Source organism: Xenopus tropicalis, chromosome 1 (assembly GCF_000004195.4).
Source record: "Xenopus tropicalis strain Nigerian chromosome 1, UCB_Xtro_10.0, whole genome shotgun sequence".
NCBI classification, from domain to species: domain Eukaryota; kingdom Metazoa; phylum Chordata; class Amphibia; order Anura; family Pipidae; genus Xenopus; species Xenopus tropicalis.
Window position 1 is genome coordinate 95,211,368 of NC_030677.2, and position 19,351 is coordinate 95,230,718.

General features: G+C 36.3%; 1 protein-coding gene across 2 annotated transcripts in view; it reads right to left on the minus strand.

Moving 5' to 3' along the window:
• Nucleotides 1-1,700: 1,700 nt before the first annotated feature.
• antxr2 (ANTXR cell adhesion molecule 2) overlaps nucleotides 1,701-19,351 on the minus strand; it is a 102,009-nt gene continuing 84,358 nt past the window's right edge. The window contains exon 17 of one of the 2 annotated variants that reach the window (XM_031895921.1): nucleotides 1,701-4,342. In XM_031895921.1, coding sequence (XP_031751781.1) covers nucleotides 4,304-4,342 — 39 coding nt within the window. In that variant the 3' untranslated portion in view covers nucleotides 1,701-4,303. 2 annotated transcript variants of the gene reach the window in all.

A 19,351-nucleotide genomic window follows, 5' to 3' on the forward strand; every position in this document is an offset into this window, starting at 1 on the left:
TATGGGACCTGTTATCCAGAATGCTTTGTACCTGGGGTTTTCTGGGTAAGAGGTTTTTCCTTAATCACAATACTTTAAGTTTATTAAATAATTGATTAAAAGTTAAATAAACACAATAGAAATGTTTTGCCACCAATATGGATTCATGCAGTTTAGTGGGGATCAGGTACAAGGTAGTATTTTATAATTATAAAGAAAAAGGAAATCATTTTTTTTAAAATATGAATTACTTTTGCAGAATGGATCACATCTATAATATAAAACTCTTTGTACACAAATAATAATTTAACATTTACCACACAAATGAATTAACTTATTTAAAACTGTTAGTAAAACAAAATCAATGTTTGTGTAAGGATGTTTACTTTATAAAAATGATTTAGACAGCCAGTAAGACATTGTAGCTAAACCAGCAGTCATGCAGTATTCTGAGAGCTAGGCCCCACACTCTACAGAAGGTTCACTGTTTAAAATACAATGGATTTGGATCTGCCCTTCTGTATGTATTTATATACAAAATGTTAGAGCTACTGCTGATAAATAATTGCTAGAGAGGTATATAATTGGTAAATGCATATTAAGTATTTCCAAGTGGCTCTTTAATATGCCACTTCTTCCTGTTGCGAGGATATTATAAGTTAAATTGCATATCTTTTTTTTTTTTTTTTAGAAAAAAACATGGTATACCATGTGTCCCCATCTGTTCAAGAAGCATACTGGTTATGAAGAAGCTGGTGGTAATTACAGTATCTCCTAATTCTGGTGTCACACTTTGAAGCTTGCTAAATCCACCATACTTTTAACAAAATTACATGGTGTGTGTTTTTAGCCATAAATCAAATAAAAAATGCATGAAGGTTTAACCCGATGTGTTTCTAAATCTAAGCACACAAATATTCCACATTTATTATACTTACAGTGTATATCCTTCATTTTTATTCTGCTATCGATATGTCTTTGCAGGTCAAACACATGTTTAAGCCTTTTCCTGGCAAGGGCATAAAATCTTCTTTGAGAGCAAGAAAGTCCAAGTGATGTAGATTCTATGTTTCTGGGGTTGGTTTAAATGAATGGGGGAAACAAGTTGCCTAGCAAAGGTCTGTCATGGGTAGCTGTTATTTTACAATATAAAACTTCTTTTCTGTAACAAAATAAATGAGTTCTAATGCACTCTGTATTATAGAAAAGTATGTTCATTAGGTCATTTTAATGAAGAGGGCACTAAGGTTTTTTAAACTTTTTTTCTAGATAATGTCAATTAAAAATGCATAGCTATTTCCAAACATTCAGAGAATTATTTAATCATTTAATATATGTTTTATAGATGAAGCTGGGTTTGCTTTATTTAGAAAAAAGGATAATAATATACCCCTGTTTAAAAAACAAGGATATTATGAGCCATCAAGGAGTTCCATGACAGCATAAAGGCACAAGGCGGCAATCTAAGAGAGTAAGTGCATTCATGTTTGGAATACATACGTTTTAATGACTCATGTAGCAAGTGACATCACTTATAACTAATGACATCATTAAGCACAAATTATAACTAATGGCATTACTAAGCAACAACTACAACAATATATTTTACCTGTTATCCATGGATCTTTTTAAGTATATACCAACTGAATAAAATTGGTCTTAATTAATGCTATTCTTTGTGTAAAATAAAACAGCTCAGAGTAAATACATTTATCAACGTATACCTTTTAATCAATTTTATTTATTTCAATAGTCTTTTATTACAAATTAAAAAAACAATATACATACAATCTTATGGTTAGTGACATGCAAAAGTTGACGCTAGAAAATATATATATAGCAACTGATAAAGAATTTGGTGATTTTTTCAAATGTGTTATTTAATTCATATTCAATAAAAAAAAATTTACAAACAAAGGCACTGCACATTTAATAAATATAGTTTCACTACTAAAATGATAAAACATTATAAAATCCCCCTTGGGATATTGTAAACAATCGATACACATTTTTTCATTTAACACTTTCAAATTGTTTGGCAACAAAATGAAATAAACCCAAACCCATGTTATTCCAAATAATTTAAGGCACAAATTATATTTTAATGTATTTGGAAGATAACTGTTACCAAATTAACTAGGCATTGTTTTTCTGTTTAAAAAAAAGTCTAAACATTAAAAAACATTTTAAGTAACAAATGTATTTGGTAACAACATTTTTGGTAACAGACGTGAGTTGGCAATGCTCTGTAGTAGCACTGCAATACTATTTAACATTTCACAGAAAATATTCTCTTGTTAAAAGTAATTGTGCCACCTACACAGCAAATAATTTAGCAAATTTCATCTCGCTGTAAGAGTTGAACGGTGCACTGTATAAATAAAAAATATAAAATACTTCTAAAATCGACTGTATTTTTCATGTGAAGCTTAGAAATCTGGAAAAAAAAGCTATGATGGCTTTGGAAGCATAAACATATTCACTGCAGATAGGCTCAACAGGGAACTAGGGTATTGTAATGAATATGTATGTTTATGTATATATGTAAGCGCATTCATTTATATGTGCATTAACCATTTAGATGGCATTTTCACTCACTTTGAATTAAATATCACCAGTATTCTTAACCCAAGCGTAAAGCAAATCCTAAGGATGCTCTCTTTGGATAGTGCCATATTTGGACATTGACCAGTGGAATAATTTATTTCCCTTGGAACTCTGATGAAGAGCACATAGAAGATTTTAGCTCGGGACGTCTCTTATTTGCTCTTCCATCTTGTGCACATGCATGCCCACCAAATGTGAAATGCTCGCCTTTTCCCCTCAAATGTGATGGTTGCTGAACTTATTTTTAGTGTCATTTGATAAGACTCCCTGCTCGCACAGAGACATCCCACTGACCCAGCCACTGGTCATTGTCTATACCAGTTCACATCAAAGCAGGCGCGCTTTGTCAGGTTTCGACTCGAATATCCATTTTGCATCTGAAGTACAGTATCGAAAGTGACTAGATCATTTGAGCCTTTTTCTTCAGCTGCTGTCTCCTTCCTCCCCCACAGTGTTTCCGCTCACGCTAACATAATTTAGGATCGTCAACGTGACACAACGCTGTTTTTCCTCACAAAATATTATAATGTATACAGTTTGTATGTGATGGGTGGCACTCTTCTGTGTGCCTATTATCAATTGAGGAAAGGAGGTCTTTTCACTGCTGAATCATAGCCAATGCACAATCTCTTCCAAATGTGAGTAATGCGCATACAGTGGTAGGTCATTCAATGTCAAAAGGCATAAAAAAGATGAGCAAAATCTTCACAGGCTGCTGCTTGCTGTTGCCTTTAATTATATTAATTAAACTTTGAAATTCTCATGCAAAGAGAGTTGCTGAATTGTGACGCTGAAGAGCCTTTGGAGATTTGGGGGGGGGTGACTGAATCCTCTACAATGTCAGCTTTTTGGATTTTTTTAGTTTCTAAAAAATATATATATATATATATATATAGTAGAATTCAGAGCAGAGCTACATGTTATGTGTAAAGAAAGATACTTTATGCACATGTAGACTTTGTAGGCAAGGGGAAATGAACCTACAGACATTGTGTCAAGGTCTTGACGTTGCAATGCCGCAAACTTAACTCAAGATTTCTAGATAAAGCTTGCATGCAAAATAATGTCCTGATAATTTCCTATCAGTCCAAAGTGCATAACAAATAAAAGGAGTCTTCTAAAATGGAAAAGGCAAAATCTTACAGCCTACTAATACCTTCAGACGGTCAGCCTAAATTTTGTCAAGCGTGTGCACTTTGCAGTTTTTCAATAGCAAAATTTTAGCCAGAAGTTTACCCGTGAGGCACAGGGTGATGAGAGATTTTGGAAAGGGTTTGTTATGTGAGATTGCCTTAAGCCAGTGAACTTTTGTATTTGCTTGGCCTGGTGGAAACTATCTACTCTGCTTTTGGCCTGAAGTGCCTATTTTAATCGAAAGAGTGGTTCTGCATGCCAGCAGCCTATTTTCTCCATAGAAAGATATGTTATGGCAAAAAAATGTCTATTGGCCATTACTGTTTGGTTGACTTCTGGCTGGTTTATCTCCTGTCACTTATGAGTATTTTGCATCTTTTGATTTATATCAAACTGCAATTTAATGCTTACAAACTGTGAGTCAGCAAAAAAGTTAAATATAACAAAGGCTAGATGTGCAGAACCATATTTTATATTTAGCAGAATGCAAGGTGTTCCAGAGGAAGGCAAGAAATCTTCAGTGATATTCAGAGGCATGTTCATGTTGATTGTCAACAAACAAAGCAAGGCGGTATTTTCTGCTTTAATTAGATGGGACTCTTGAGAAATTTATACAGCGACCCTGAAAAAAATAACAATAAAGCATATTGGTTAGACAGGTTTGAGACCCAACATTTTTTTACTTTATGTAGTAAAGTGAATACTACTCCAAATCATTAACAGGGTGAAAAAAAAGTACTTGTGTCATTTACTTGTGTCTCTCTCTCTATTTATATACATTTGTTACCATGTAAAAAGCTATAAAACTATAAATATCTGCTTAGAGCACAGTGGTCAGATGGATACTATTATTAATTTATTGTTTCTGAAAAATGTACAGGTGATATGATTTCTTTACGGATAGAGGTTATTTCTCCACATGCTAAGCACAATATATCTTAAACAGCAATGCAGTTGTAATTTGAGTATTGAATCATTTCCCACAAGGAAAGAGTCAAATGTGTAAGTAAGCTACCTTAACTCTGAAAAATTCCCATTATGGCATAAGAGATATTGCTATATACCAGGTTCAATCTGAAATAACTGTATAAACATATTCTGTATTAACAGGAAAACTCCTAAGGCACTCTTAAAGCATATTAGAGTCTCACTGTCTTCTAAAAAAATCCCCTGTCCTAAATGACAGTACAGCATTACAGTTATTAACAGACTGACTAGATGAGGCTTTACTTCAATGTGATAGTCACTCTATAATTAAGAAGGTAGTTGTATAGTTCCAAACATGTGCTTTAGTAATATGATAAATTATTAAGGGGAATTGAGGGCTCTGGACTCAAATGACGTTGGTAAGGCCATTCAGCCTAGAAGTGACAGAAAAACAAAGGTAAATTTTAACGTTTTGATAAGTACTTTAAAGTTAGAAAAGTTAGAGTGTTGTTTCTAATTAAGAAGTTATTGAATAGCGGTGGATGCAATTTTTCCCAATTCAAATTTTCATCCAGTCGTTCTTGTAGCTAGCCAGCTAACATGAGTCCCTCTTAAAAATCAATATCAATCATACAGAAGATGACCTTAACAAGAAAGATGGAAGATCAGCAAGCATAAAGGACCACGGTATAGCTACTGGAACTTCTAGGTGAGCCAAGAAGGGAGTCTGTGCATAAACATAGCTGTGGATTAGAATTAGAAAAGTAGAAAGTTTCCTACATATCTTAGCCCCAGAAACTGATTATATTTTAGCATAAAGGGGCCCATTCATCAATGTACAAATCCGAATCCCGAAATACGATCATTTCTGATGATCAAAAATGTCATGAAAATTCTTATGTTTCAATACGAGCATTTCTGAACTTTCGGATTGAAACGATTGTAAACGTATTGGTGATCCAAAAGTCACAACATTTTCGTATCCCAACGATCGTAAACAGTGCGAAACCCTTTCTGACTTTGAACTTCAATGCATGATTTGGGAAGCTTTCCATAGGGCTCAATGGCAACTCCAACCTGGCCAAAAGAAAGTCAAAATACCGAAGCTTGAATGAATTCCGAACCTTTCATACTTGTTGCGACAAATACGATTTTGTTGCACAAATTGTCGCAAATCACGAAAAAGTATTGTAAATTAACGAAAAAAAATCGCAGAAAGTATGCACAGTTCTAAAAGTTAGAAAAAATATGATTTTTTTCTAATCGTAACCAATCGTACGTTGATAAATGGGCCCCAAAAAGTCACATACATGTCATTAAAAATAAAAACTTGTAAAATATTTATATATTTTTCATTAGTGAATAGTTTATCATTAAATGAGAGCAACATAAGTCTAAAGCAAATCATTTAGCGGCAGCTGAAGCTCTAATAGTATACAATTCAATTTATGCATGCCTTTCTGTTTTACAACATACCCACTAAAAAGGTCACTGAAAAAAATTTTTTTTTGTAGAATGCTACATAAAATATGCCACTGTGTATATTTTGTCTGTTGCTAAATGTTGTCGTTGGTTGCATATTGACATCCCTTTACAATTCAAGTCATTAAGGTGTAGCTAGCACTCCTCATAGCCTTCAAATTACATTTTGCTTCCAATGAAAGACCCAAACCTGTTTTGACCTATTCCAAAAAAAAGGTTTGGGGTTACAACATAATATGTATCCCTAGCTAATCCAATTGCAAAGCTCCTATAAGGTAAAACTGCACTGGCCAGGGTTGGTACATATTGGAACTCTGCAGATAATTCACTTTTCCTTTTTTATTAAGATCACTTGATAGGATCATTTGTTATAACTACTTCTGTTAGATATCTTTCACCTGTGAAATACAGAATGGGAGTAATGCAATAACTGAACCTGACCATAACTTGCATAAAAGCTAAGGATGGGTTAGTCACTCTGTTCTTTCAATGGGATCCCTGTAGCAAATCATAAAAAATAATAAGAAATCTATCTATCTATCTATCTATCTATCTATCTATCTATCTATCTATCTATCTATCTATCTATCTATCTATCTATCATCTGTCTATTGTACATAGTGCAAGGAAAACAAAACTTCAGTCACTGTTGCCTGAGCACCCTTTTACTTGTTATTATTACTGTATATATTTTAATTGCCAGCAATGACACAGTATGATCATTAGAGTTGGCAATGCACATAGAGAAGATAGCAATAACTGACAAATGTGATAATTTCCTATTCCCTTAAGCCACAAGTAAAAGTGCGCTAAGGGGAGTAAAAAGTGCTCTCTGCACCAAGTACCTGTACTTAGTGCCTGCCTTAGAGCAGGTGGTAAAGATAGGGCCCTGTTGTAGCCTGCACCTCCTGTTGCTGCCTAACTTGTGAGTCTGAATAATGCAAGTTATGAGATGACTAGAGAGCAGGAGGGGGGGGGGGGGGCAAATTTCAGCCTCCTGCTTCCTGCCCATCACCAGTACAGCTCTGCTCTTTACCAATATAGCTCTGACTAATGCAGTCAGAGCTGTATTAAAGGAAATCTATACCCCCAAACAATGTTGGGTCTGTAAAAATATATTGCACAAACAAGCTCATGTGTAAAACCCTGCTTGATCTAAATAAACTATTTACATAAAAATATAGTTTTTTAGTAGTATGTGCTACTGGGTAATCCTAAAATGAAAACTGGCATTCTAAGAATTAAGGGCCACCACCTGGGATCACAGGATTCAAAATGTGCACAAACAAGCCAAGGCACATATGCATGCTAGGCCACATCAGCCAATTAATGGAGCTCTATCTTTTGCTTTCACACTTCATCCTGTTACAGTTAGAGCTGCATTATTTCTGGTTATGGGATCTCTGAGGCAGCATATAGCCCATCACAAAATGGTGGATTAAGGGAAAGGATGTAAGAGGGCAATATTTACCGATATATATATATATATATATATATATATATATATATATATATATATATATATATATATATATTCCACTTTATTCTTTAATTTTTAATAGGTCACTTAACATAATATAAACTATCTGTTGGCATTTATTCAGAGAGTATAGTTTTCCTTAAAGTTTTCCCTAAAGTTACCAGAGGCGGCTTTTTTTTCCCCCCTGGTAACTGGCTGCTACCTGCCACCTGAGGTATGTTTCTCACCTTGCCTCATGGCAGTAGTCACCCTGCCTGAATTCACTACAGGTTTTAGGCAGCAAACTTCTTATTTTTTGAAATAGAAAAAAAACCTGGTATTTTTGCAGAAAACATGGGTTGATTTGTAAAAATTTGAATGTGTAAAAAAAGGGCAGATGCAAAAAAAATTACCACAGCAAAACTCGTGCAGCTTTTCTTCTCGGAAGCTAGCTTACTACAGAACACTACAGAATATTCCCACATGAGTTTTGAAAAAAACTTGCACACTGGTGAGAATTACATTGTTCCATTCATTTTAAATGCTAAAGGCTAAAACCTAGAATGTTTAAATAAACTAGGAAAATAAACAGACAAAGCTGTTAGAGACATTTCTCACTGACTTCTATTGAACCTCACCAGCTTTAACTTGCCAGGTCTTTGAGAATTTTTTCTTTAATCAATACTGACTATTCGTGGTTCTTAAGAATATTCTTGAATATCTTTGTGGTTGTGTTATTTTGACTGGAAAGATATCTATCTTGTATTATTACTGTATCACCCATCAGATGTTTTTATTTTGAAGCAGATCAGCACCTGGTCTACTAAAATTAGTATGGTGTAAATGAATAATAGAAACATGCCCAGTGTATTGAAACTCTGCTTAAAATGATTTTTGACTTTAAGAAAATGTAACACACACAGAATTTACCCTCATATATGTAATAAATATTTTATGTTAATAAGTCTTAATAAATGTGATTTGCATTTCTAAGTTCTTAGGCACACAAAAGCTAACACATTCACAGGTTAATATAGTAAAAGCCTTTAGTCCATTCAAGATATTACTTGCAAACAAATATTAGTACTAGCATGCTAGCCTCTGTATTTTTAAGGGGATACTTTTAAGCATATCTGATAAAGAACCAAAATAATTATATTCTGACATGGAGGAAATGTTTCAATAATTTATTTTTTAAGGGACATAAAACTGTAGAACTACACTAGCAGCAAGAAGATCTTGGTATGCCAGGATACTGCTCAAAACAGCCCTCTAGATGCCACTGTGATCCAGCTGTCAGCTTCATCAGCTGAAGCCTTCACAGTAAAACCTGATAGATGGATCCATCGCAGTCATAATGAATATACAGTTAATGACATTGACCACCGGGTCCTCTAAAGAATCTACATGCCAGGATACATTTGATTTCCATTGTCCCCTCAGTGACAGAAGACAATGCAACTCTGACAAATGGCTGCAACAAATTTCTGGTAATAAAATGGCACAGTGCATGATAAGTTTGACATTTTTTTGGAGAAAATATAAAATGTACATTTTGAATGCAAATTAATAGGTTAAAAGCCTGTTTAATATGGGTTTGGGTGAGGGAAATTACAAAAAAAGTATTGCCACAGATTAGTAGGAGAATCCAGGAAGGCTGTAAATTATGTAGAACTGGCAGGCAAGAATTTGCTATGCAAATGGAAGAGCAAAAACTAATAGGTTCCCCAAAATAAACATGAACAATGAATCTCTTATGGGGAGACCAGTGTTTTTCTCAGCAAAGAAAAAAATGAAGGGTTCATGAATAGGTCCATTCGGCTGCTAACTGGCATTGCTTGCTACATTTAGGCGTATTATCCACAAATACCCAAAGGTCCTTCTCTATCAATGATATGTCTAACTTGCATATCTTTAGATCCTAAATATGTAACGTTACATTTAGCAACACTGAATGGTAGTGATGGGTGGAATAATTCGGCAGACATGGATTAGCTGCTAAATTCCGCATTTCACCATTGGCGGATTACTTTGCGAAACGGGCGATACAATCCAGCACATTCGCTGCGTGACAAAAAATTGTCGCCGGCATTAATAAGTGAAAAAAGTGAAATGGGACAGATTCACTCATCGCTACTGAATGTCGATGAGTGAATTTTTTTGGCAGCCATGGATTTGTGCAAAATTCAGCATTTTGCCATTGGCAAGATTCGCTGCAACAAAAATTCAGGGAGTGAGGAAAATGTTGCGGTTGCGTCAAATTAGTTGCACACACAAAAAAGTCGAGCAGTAGCTGCATTTCATACATATTTCATGGTTATGCAAATTTCTCATCAGTTTCGCAGATTTTTCGGCAAAGCAAAACAGGACAGATTTTCTCATCACTGACACTGATTCTCATCTGCCCATATTACAAGGCACCCATGCAAGGATGCCACATCCTGGATGGAATTAATTGGTTTGCATAGTTGTGGGTTTTCTGTAAACACAAATTTATTGCTTTATTGCTTATAGCAGCAGAGAAAATGCTTTGTGTGATATGGTCCTTCTTCAAGTCATTACTTTAAAATTTAAGTGGTCCCAAAAGAGAACCCCACTAAGAACGCTACATCTAGTGGAGACTGTGGAGACTTGTTCCCTCCCATTATCACTCTACCCGTTGCACCTAGCTGACAAAAGACACAAAGACACCGTTGTGTGGGTGGAGTTCTGCCACAGCTTTATTATAAACCAAAATTAGTCCTTGCCATGTATATTGAACTTTTCCAAACCTCTTAAACCATTTTGTTAACGAATGCCGGCCACTGCGAACCCAGTGGGCATGTAGAAGCCATAAGACAACATCAGAACTTAAATGGTCAAGGACTACCCCCCGCCATTTGCTGTGACAAACCACAAATTTTTATTGCTATGACAATTTTTTTTTTATTTTTTAAACAAAGTGTGCTTAAACAGGGAGGGTGGGAGGGGGATGCCGCTCGGTGGAATCCGGAAGCAGAGTGGCAGCAGCAGTGCGGGAATGCAGGCACAGAGGAGGGAGGAGGAGCGAGCAAGGGGGGGCTGCCCTTTCCTGACTGCACTAACTGGTGAGTTAACCCCTTACAAGCACGGAGGGAACTGGGCCACAGCTGGCTCCACAGTCCCTCCGCGCTTTCATTATTTATTTCAGCGCTCTCTAGAATGTGGCAACTACCCTATCTATATGATCTTTTATCAAGTTTCTTATCCATGTACAAACAGCATTACTAGGACCAATGGAACTTAGTTTAAAAGTAATAGTTGATGTGGCACTGTATGAAAAGTTTTGGCAAAATCCAAGTTGATCACATAGTCCACTGTCTATCATCTGATCTTAATATAGCCTTAATGATTCTTACTTAAAATGCCATTTTTCAGAACAAACCTTAAAATAACTTACCCACAACAGATGTCAAACCTACAGGCCTAAAATTCCCAGCTGGAAATTGTAATCTTGTTTTAAATATTGATTTTATATTAGTCAATCCAGCTGTACTATATTACAGAAAATAAGAAAAGTGGCCTTGCTAAAACTGAACTGAAATATCATAACATTGCAACATTAAATGAGCTTTAGAATTTTACCTGATGCTTTTACATTACCTATCCAATCCCAATTTTCCTCTGTGGGGGAAGGGGCTGCCATACTTGTATATTTGTGCTGCAGTAGTCCATTAGTGTTAGAAATTCTAACTGACTAGTGGAGAAGGGACAGTCAGGATATAAAAAATTTTCAAGCAACAATTACTTACAAAAGCAGACATCAGCGAAAAATGAACAACATGACCTACAGGTAACTTTAAATGTACATTAATATTTTGAAGATTTTTTTTAGTGTCAGTATGACTTTAAGTACTTGAAGCCTGAGCCATTGTTCAAAAGTACATTTGCTTTTCAAAGTCCACTTTAACCAAAATGTCTCCATGTTTTCATGGAGCAACACTCGTTTGGCCATACACGGGTAGATTTAAGATGCCAATTCTGGTCCTCCAGACTGATTCAGCAGCTTATCAGCCCATGTATGGGGACCACCAATGGACCTACCTGAGGCTGATATCTGGCCTAAAATTGGCTAGATGTTGATCAGGTATGTTTGATTTTCCCATTGGATCAGGGACTGTATCAGCTCATTGATGTGGTCCTCGCTCTGATGATTCCTATTCCTGTTGTTGTAAGTCAAAAGTGCGCCATTCGGCCCGAATGATCAGATTACTCCGATATCTCCCACCTTAGGAGGACATATTAGTGGAAAGATCTACTCTTTTGCGACCTCACAAAATGAGAAGACCTTATAGTATATGGCCGCCTTTAGTCCTCATCTATTTATTATTTAGGTATTAGTTTTTTGCTTGTGACAGTTTTTCATTTTCTGTTTTTGCCTTGATTACGTTTGGAACAATTATTGTAGTATAGGTCCTTAAGGTCTGTTCCCTTTGACTTGTAAATTTTAAAAGATTTTTTTCTTTATTTCTTTATTTTTATTTAATCTTCTTTATGTCTGAGCTGAGACACATATTGTCCCTAATGTGTCTAGATCCAATATAGCATCAGTCCTGCTTGGGTTCTTAAAAATCTGTGACATGAAATTGTCGTACAACATATTTATAAACTTGTTTTCAGTAAATGTGCTAGCAGTATTATTGCACCAATGAATATCTGTGTAATTACACAAGCTGAACTATATATAGGTTTATAGCTTTCATATTAGTTTTCATAGCTGAGCAATGGTTTCATGAAAGGCATTTTTTAGTACCATACAATCAACTTGCCTTCTGCCTTACAATCGTAAAAGTTAAATTCACTATGCTTCATCATCTTACTGTTCTCCCAACTCTACTCTAAACACAGGGATTAAAATCATGCTTAACATACAGACATACTTTTCTACTTTGTCTATCCATCTGAAGCAAGCAACAGCCCTCTATATTTGTTGTGTGCCAAGGGTGTGTTGAAGTCAGAAATTCAGATGAGGCAATGTTCTATGAATGCTTTGTATTGTTTCTTTTTATGAAACACAGCAAACACAGTTAAACCATTTATTTTAAGAAACAAATGAGTGAAGCATTTACAAAATCAAGAGGTTAATTTAGCAAAAATTAAAATTTTTTTTTATCCAATTTGAGATACCACTATGTTTAACTAGGGTTAAGTGCTGCAGTTCCTCTTTCTCTTTCTCCAGGTTAGCTACAATTTTATACAGTGGTTGCAATGGATGTTGTAATAAGTAGTGATGAGCAAATCTGTCCCGTTTTGCTTCGGCATAAAATTAGCAAAACGTCTTTTTTGTCGCCCGTGTCTACTTTTTGTCACCCGCGCTTTTTGATGCGACCGCATCTTTTTTTCTGCAACCACGCCTTTTTTTGACGCGACCGAGCCCAATTTGACGCAACCAAGACCAATTTAATGGCGAAATGCGTAAATTCGCTGCGAATTCATGCCTGCCAAAAAAAATTTGCTCATCACTAATAATAAACTCTTTTAGGTTTCTCCCACCCTCTTTACTTGGCTAGAACACTTATCTGCTTCTCTCTTGCTCTCTTTTATGAATTATAAAATGATTTCTCCCTTTTCTTTGACCACTACCTCTTTTAAACTGTCATTTTTCCAACAGCTCCTTCAGTACACACTTCCTGAACCAAGCAAACCTTTTACATTAGTAAACATACATTTAATACTGGTCCACTTTTTTTTTTTTTATTCTGGTCCTCTGTGCCATACATATACCCTTCTAGCTACCCTGGCCCCAAAACAGCTGTCTGTTTGTCTTATTACCCTGAGCAAAGGACCAAACAAACAGGGGTATAACAAAGCTTTGCATGGGGCACATTCTACTATTTTGAAGGCATGCAACTTGCTTCTAGTCCCATGCTAATTACAAAAACATCATTTTTTCCTCATTTAAAAGGAGAAGGACAGGTCATGTCAGACCAATTTAATTGCTTTTTATGATGAGGTAAGTAAGAAGCTGGACAGTGGGGATGCAGTAGATATAATCTATTTGGATTTTGCCAAAGCATTTGATACCGTTCCCCACAAACGACTGCTTTCTAAGCTAAGGTCTATTGGTCTTAGTGAAGTCGTTTGCACATGGATAGAAAACTGGCTACAGGATCGGGTACAGAGGGTGGTTGTTAATGGTACATTCTCTACTTGGAGTAAGGTTCTCAGTGGGGTCCCTCAGGGTTCTGTACTGGGTCCACTTTTGTTTAATTTGTTCATAAATGACTTAGGGGAGGGTATTATGAGTAATGTATCAGTGTTTGCAGATGACACAAAGCTCTGCAGACCAGTCAATTCTATCCAGGATGTGACATCCCTGCAGCAGGATCTTGACCAACTGGCAATCTGGGCAGCTAAGTGGCAGATGAGATTTAATGTGGATAAATGTAAGGTCATGCACCTGGGATGTAAAAATATGCAAGCCCCGTATAACCTTAATGGGACTGCACTAGGTAAATCCATAATGGAGAAGGATCTTGGAGTCCTTGTAGATAATAAACTTGGCTGTAGCAAGCAATGCCAGGCAGCAGCTGCAAGGGCAAACAAGGTTCTGAGCTGTATTAAAAGGGGTATAGATTCACGGGAGGAGGGGGTTATTCTTCCCCTTTACAGAGCACTGGTAAGGCCCCATCTAGAATATGCTGTTCAGTTTTGGTCTCCAGTGCTCAAACGGGACATTATTGAGCTAGAGAGGGTCCAGAGAAGGGCAACTAAGCTGGTAAAGGGTATGGAAAGTCTCAGTTATGAAGAAAGACTGGCCAAGTTGGGTCTGTTTACACTGGAGAAGAGGCGCTTAAGAGGTGACATGATAACTATGTATAAATATATAAGGGGATCATATAATAACCTCTCTAATGTTTTATTTACCAGTAGGTCCTTCCAACGGACACGAGGGCACCCACTCCGTTTAGAAGAAGGGAGGTTCCATTTAAATATTCGGAAAGGATTTTTTACAGTGAGAGCTGTGAAGTTGTGGAATTCCCTCCCCGAATCAGTCGTGCTGGCTGATACATTATATAGCTTTAAGAAGGGGCTGGATGGATTCTTAGCAAGTGAGGGAATACACGGTTATGGGAGATAGCTCTTAGTACAAGTTGATACAGGGACTGGTCCGATTGCCATCTTGGAGTCAGGAAGGAATTTTTTCCCCTCTGAGGCAAATTAGAGAGGTTTCAGATGGGGTTTTTTGCCTTCCTCTGGATCAACTTGTAGTTAGGCAGGTTATATATAGGCATTATGGTTGAACTTGATGGACGTATGTCTTTTTTCAACCCAACTTACTATGTTACTATGTTACTATGTTACTATGAGAAGTAAAGGTAAAAACTAAGTAAGCTTATCAGAAAGGGCTATGTAAATACAGCCATAAGCACTCATAGAAATGCTGCACTCTATTAAAAGAAACACAGGATATCTTGTCTTCTGGGCACGAATCTATGCAACTCTTTTCTCGCTACCTCTCCCCCTCCCTCTTTTTGCTCCCTCTCCCATAAGAACTCACGAGAATTCACCCCCCCTTCCATAAGAATGCGTGATCTGAGCTACCAATGGCTAGAGCTGCAGCAAAAAGCTACTGAGACCAAGCTAAAATGGCAGTTGCTATCTTAAGCAAACTGAGGGAGCTTCAAGGGCTGTTTACTCAGGTATGGTAAAGCTTTCTGCATAATAAATATAGCGTTCTAGGCACTAATGTGGCTAATCTATTGGAAGTAAAATGCCAAAATGCCTTTCCTTCTCCTTTAAATGTTGGAAGGTTCATCTCCAACATGTTGGGCAAGAGTCAATTAGGTTAGAAAACTTTCAGGACCTAATCCAGTTTTAGATTACACTATAGACTTTGATATAGCTTTCACATGATACATTTTTGCTCATCAAATTAAATCTGGGCCATTATCTGCTATATTTTTCCCACAATAGTAAGTGGAGTTTAGGGCATATAAGTGCAAGCTTTGTTTGTCTGTGTCATTTATATAAATAATTTGGTTAAAACACTATCGGAATTATTAATTACCAGCGAACAATAAAACAGCATTCCAAGTTTAAGCAGACATTCAAATTATTCCCAGTAGTACGATAAAAGAGAAGGACATAGAATGATGACCAGCTAATAAGCTTGTTAAGTTATCAGTATCAGTAAGCCTACTCTAAATATGCCTCAATAGGTTCTAAATAGTAGTAGCAGCAAAAATAAAAACATAAAAGTAAACTGGTTAACATTTGATACTGTTTAAGGCTGGGGTCCCCCAACCTTTTTACCTGTGAGCTACATTCAATTGTAAGAAGATTTGGGGGGCAACGCAAGCATGTAAAAAGTTCCTGAGGGTGCCCAATAAAGGCTGTGATTGGCTTTTTGGTAGCCTCTCTGTGGACTGGCAGCCAAAAATTTGTAAAACTGTGGAAAAATGTGCAAAACAGCTAAAAATTCAAATGGGGAGTTTTTTCATGCAAAACGCATTAAGGTGCATTAAGGTCAACAGGTGCTTTCTCTCTTTTTACAGCATTTTTTGTTGAAAAAATTTTCACAGCAAATTTCAGTTTCACAAGAAAATTTGACGCTGGCAAAACACAGAATTTTGCAGCAAATTTGTGCCTAGCAAAAAAAGTCACTCATCTCTATCTATGAACTAATATAGTGTTGCTCTGTAAAGTTATGAAATTTAGTGCAAACTGAATCTGTTACATTACATATCTGCATTCATAAATAAACCCAAAGCAAAAGCCATTCATCACCAGCTCATTAAGGGCTCTCACTGCCAGTCAAAAAAGTATATTATAAAATTCTGCATTTAATTTACTTGATATTAGCAGGGTCATGTACCTAGATATAGATTACGTTTCATAGTAAATAATTTGTAACCACTCCACTGTACAACTATGGTGAACCTGCCCACAAGACCTTATTCCTGGTAAATGCCACTCCTCCACTCCCAATGAGTGCTTACAAAAAACAGTACAGTACATCTCAGCTTTGTGGTGCACATCTGCACAGGACACAAGGCTCTCAAGTGAACCAGGTCTGAAAATGATAAATTGTTGACTTCTCAGTTTCCTATAACTAGATGTAAGTCACAGGCAGCACAATTCTGGAGAATTAAAAAATGATCATAAGCAGTTATTTTTCATGGAATGATTAGCATATTGCAAAAAGATAATTGAAAAGTAAAAATAACAGCTGCAGACAACTTATAATCTTTTTTTTAATATTTGTGCTCTATTTCATGGTTGCTAGATCATTTTGCTTAAAATGTAAAGTCAGTTTACTTTCTATTTTTTTGTTATTTTTTTTCTGAATGCACTTTCAGATATATGCCAGTCATTTGGCCAGGGCTATTTCGCAGAAGGAGCAGCAAGCACAGATGGTACTAATGCATAAATGTAATCTAGCAAAAGGATGCCAGCGCCAACCTAGAAAATGTTCCAAATAACTGCAGCGCACTTACAGGCATACAGCAATTGGCAAGGTTAAAGCTGAGATTTGTGAGTGTTTTACATTCCCAAGTTACCAATGGAAATTCTAAAACAAATGAGCATATTTTATTTATTTAGTTTTCCTCTTCATGTGTAAAAAGATATGGCATTAAAACATGCAGCAGGTATGTGGTAAATTGAGCCACTTTATAAAAGTGTTTAATCTGTAAATCATACAGGTATGTGATCTGTTATCCAAAGCTGTGGATCTGGTGGTTGCAGCATGTCTTAAATACTTGTAATATGGAACAGCAGAGAAAACACAAATTAACCAACAATCAAGAACTATCCTTTTAAATAATGATCTATGAGAAAAGACATTTGCAATATTTCAGAGCTTTCTGGATGAGTTTTAAAAAACAGATCCAATACCTGTATTGCACTTCCTGCTTAAGTTTGACATTTTATAACAGGTATGGTACTCTATGACCTGTATAGTCAATGTAAACTACCTATAAAAGCAGCAGAGAGCAGAGCAGAGCACCACCCAAAATACAGCATATACATTAATTTGTATAATTCACCAATGGTTTTGGAGTGAGAAAAAACTTAAGAAAGATCCCCATTGCTTAGAAAAAACAGTGAATAAAAGCCCACCGACCAATTTATTTTGCAAATCAAGCTGACCTGGTGCATTGGTGCTAGCGGAAAGATGCAAGGGCAAGGTCTATGGCTTAAATACCTTTTTGCATTTACATTTTTGCAGTTTTGTGGGTCAATGTGCACTTTGTGCTTGCCCTTAAATTCATAAATAAGACACAGGCATTTATAAAAGTCCCCAATTTGGAGATCTTGTCTAGCCGAGGTAGTTCTAAGAGGAAGAGGACTGACAGTTCACTATCAACCTAGAATGCCTGCCGAATTCCTGTATAAGACTTTGACTTCAGTGCTTGGTTATAAAGTACTTTCCTTGAGACCCTGGTGATGTTCCTAACTATCATCTGCTGTGACCTTTGTTTGCCTGGCACCAGTCTTGACTTCTTTGGGTCCATTGTGCTGTACCTGCTCTGATCTGTTTAATTATACTTCTTATTTTCTTTGTTTTGGCTCAGCCTCTCTCTATACTTCATCAGTTACTTGTCACAACTTCATACCTGTGGCTTCAGCTTTTTCAAAATGTAGCTATTGCCTGGTCATCTAGTCACCTTGTCATGTTACCTTGGGATGGGTCAAGGAGGTATTGAGCTTCTAACTGGTTGGTGTTTTCATTCTTAATTTAGGATTTTCCTGTATCCTGGCTTTTTGCCTTCTTCTGGACCAACTAGTAGTTAGGCAGTTTTAAAATTGACATAAAAGGTTAAACTTGATGGGCATGTGTCTTTTTTAAAATGTTTTATTAAAATTCTTCATCATTAAGATTGCTGCAAGTAAGGAGTCACCAAATTTGGTAAAGACTGCAACAATTATGAACTCCCACACCTTGTGTCTCAACCCTTTCTCCTTGTAGATTGTAAGCTCTTTTGGGCAGGGCCCTCTTCACCTCTTGTATCGGTTATTGATTGCTTTATATGTTACTCTGTATGTCCAATGTATGTAACCCACTTATTGTACAGCGCTGCGGAATATGTTGGCGCTTTATAAATAAATGTTAATGTAATGTAATGTAACTTCTGGTTCCCACTAATATTACACACTGCCTGTTAAAGTCCACATGTACTGGGGCTAGTGGAGTTTCAGCTTTCCTGTAATTTCACTGAAGTGCTTCTGAATAATCAGGGTAAAATGAGATGTATGGTCCTTGAAATAACAAGGGGTTGCAGTAGAAGCGATCTATTTAGAGTTTATTAAGTGTTTGATACAGTACCCCTAACTAAGGTCTTTTGATATTAGTAATGTTGTTTCCACATGGCTAAGAAAACAGGCTAATGGATTGTGTACAAAGGGTGGATGTCAATGGTAAATTATCTACTTGGAGTACGGTTCTAAGTGGGGTCCTAACGGGTTTTGAATTGGATCCACTTTTATTTAAGTTACTATGTAAATTACTATGGAAATTCTTAATATAGGTAGGGGGATCAGTAGCTTCAGCTTGCTCATGGAGTTCTATGATGCACAAGTTCTTTCTGCATCTTCTGTTCTCTTAGTCATCTAGGCACTCTTTGTTGCTGTATTTGTTTAGCATTTACATTCTATTTCCTATTGGGTTACATGTGTCTTCCATTACGGAGATTCTGGTTTTATCTTTAATATCTCTTTCTCAAATTATTTGTGTATAAGCTCTTAGTGGTACAACTTTAACTTCTTTAATCTTAGTTGTAAGGTCTACTTGTTATTATC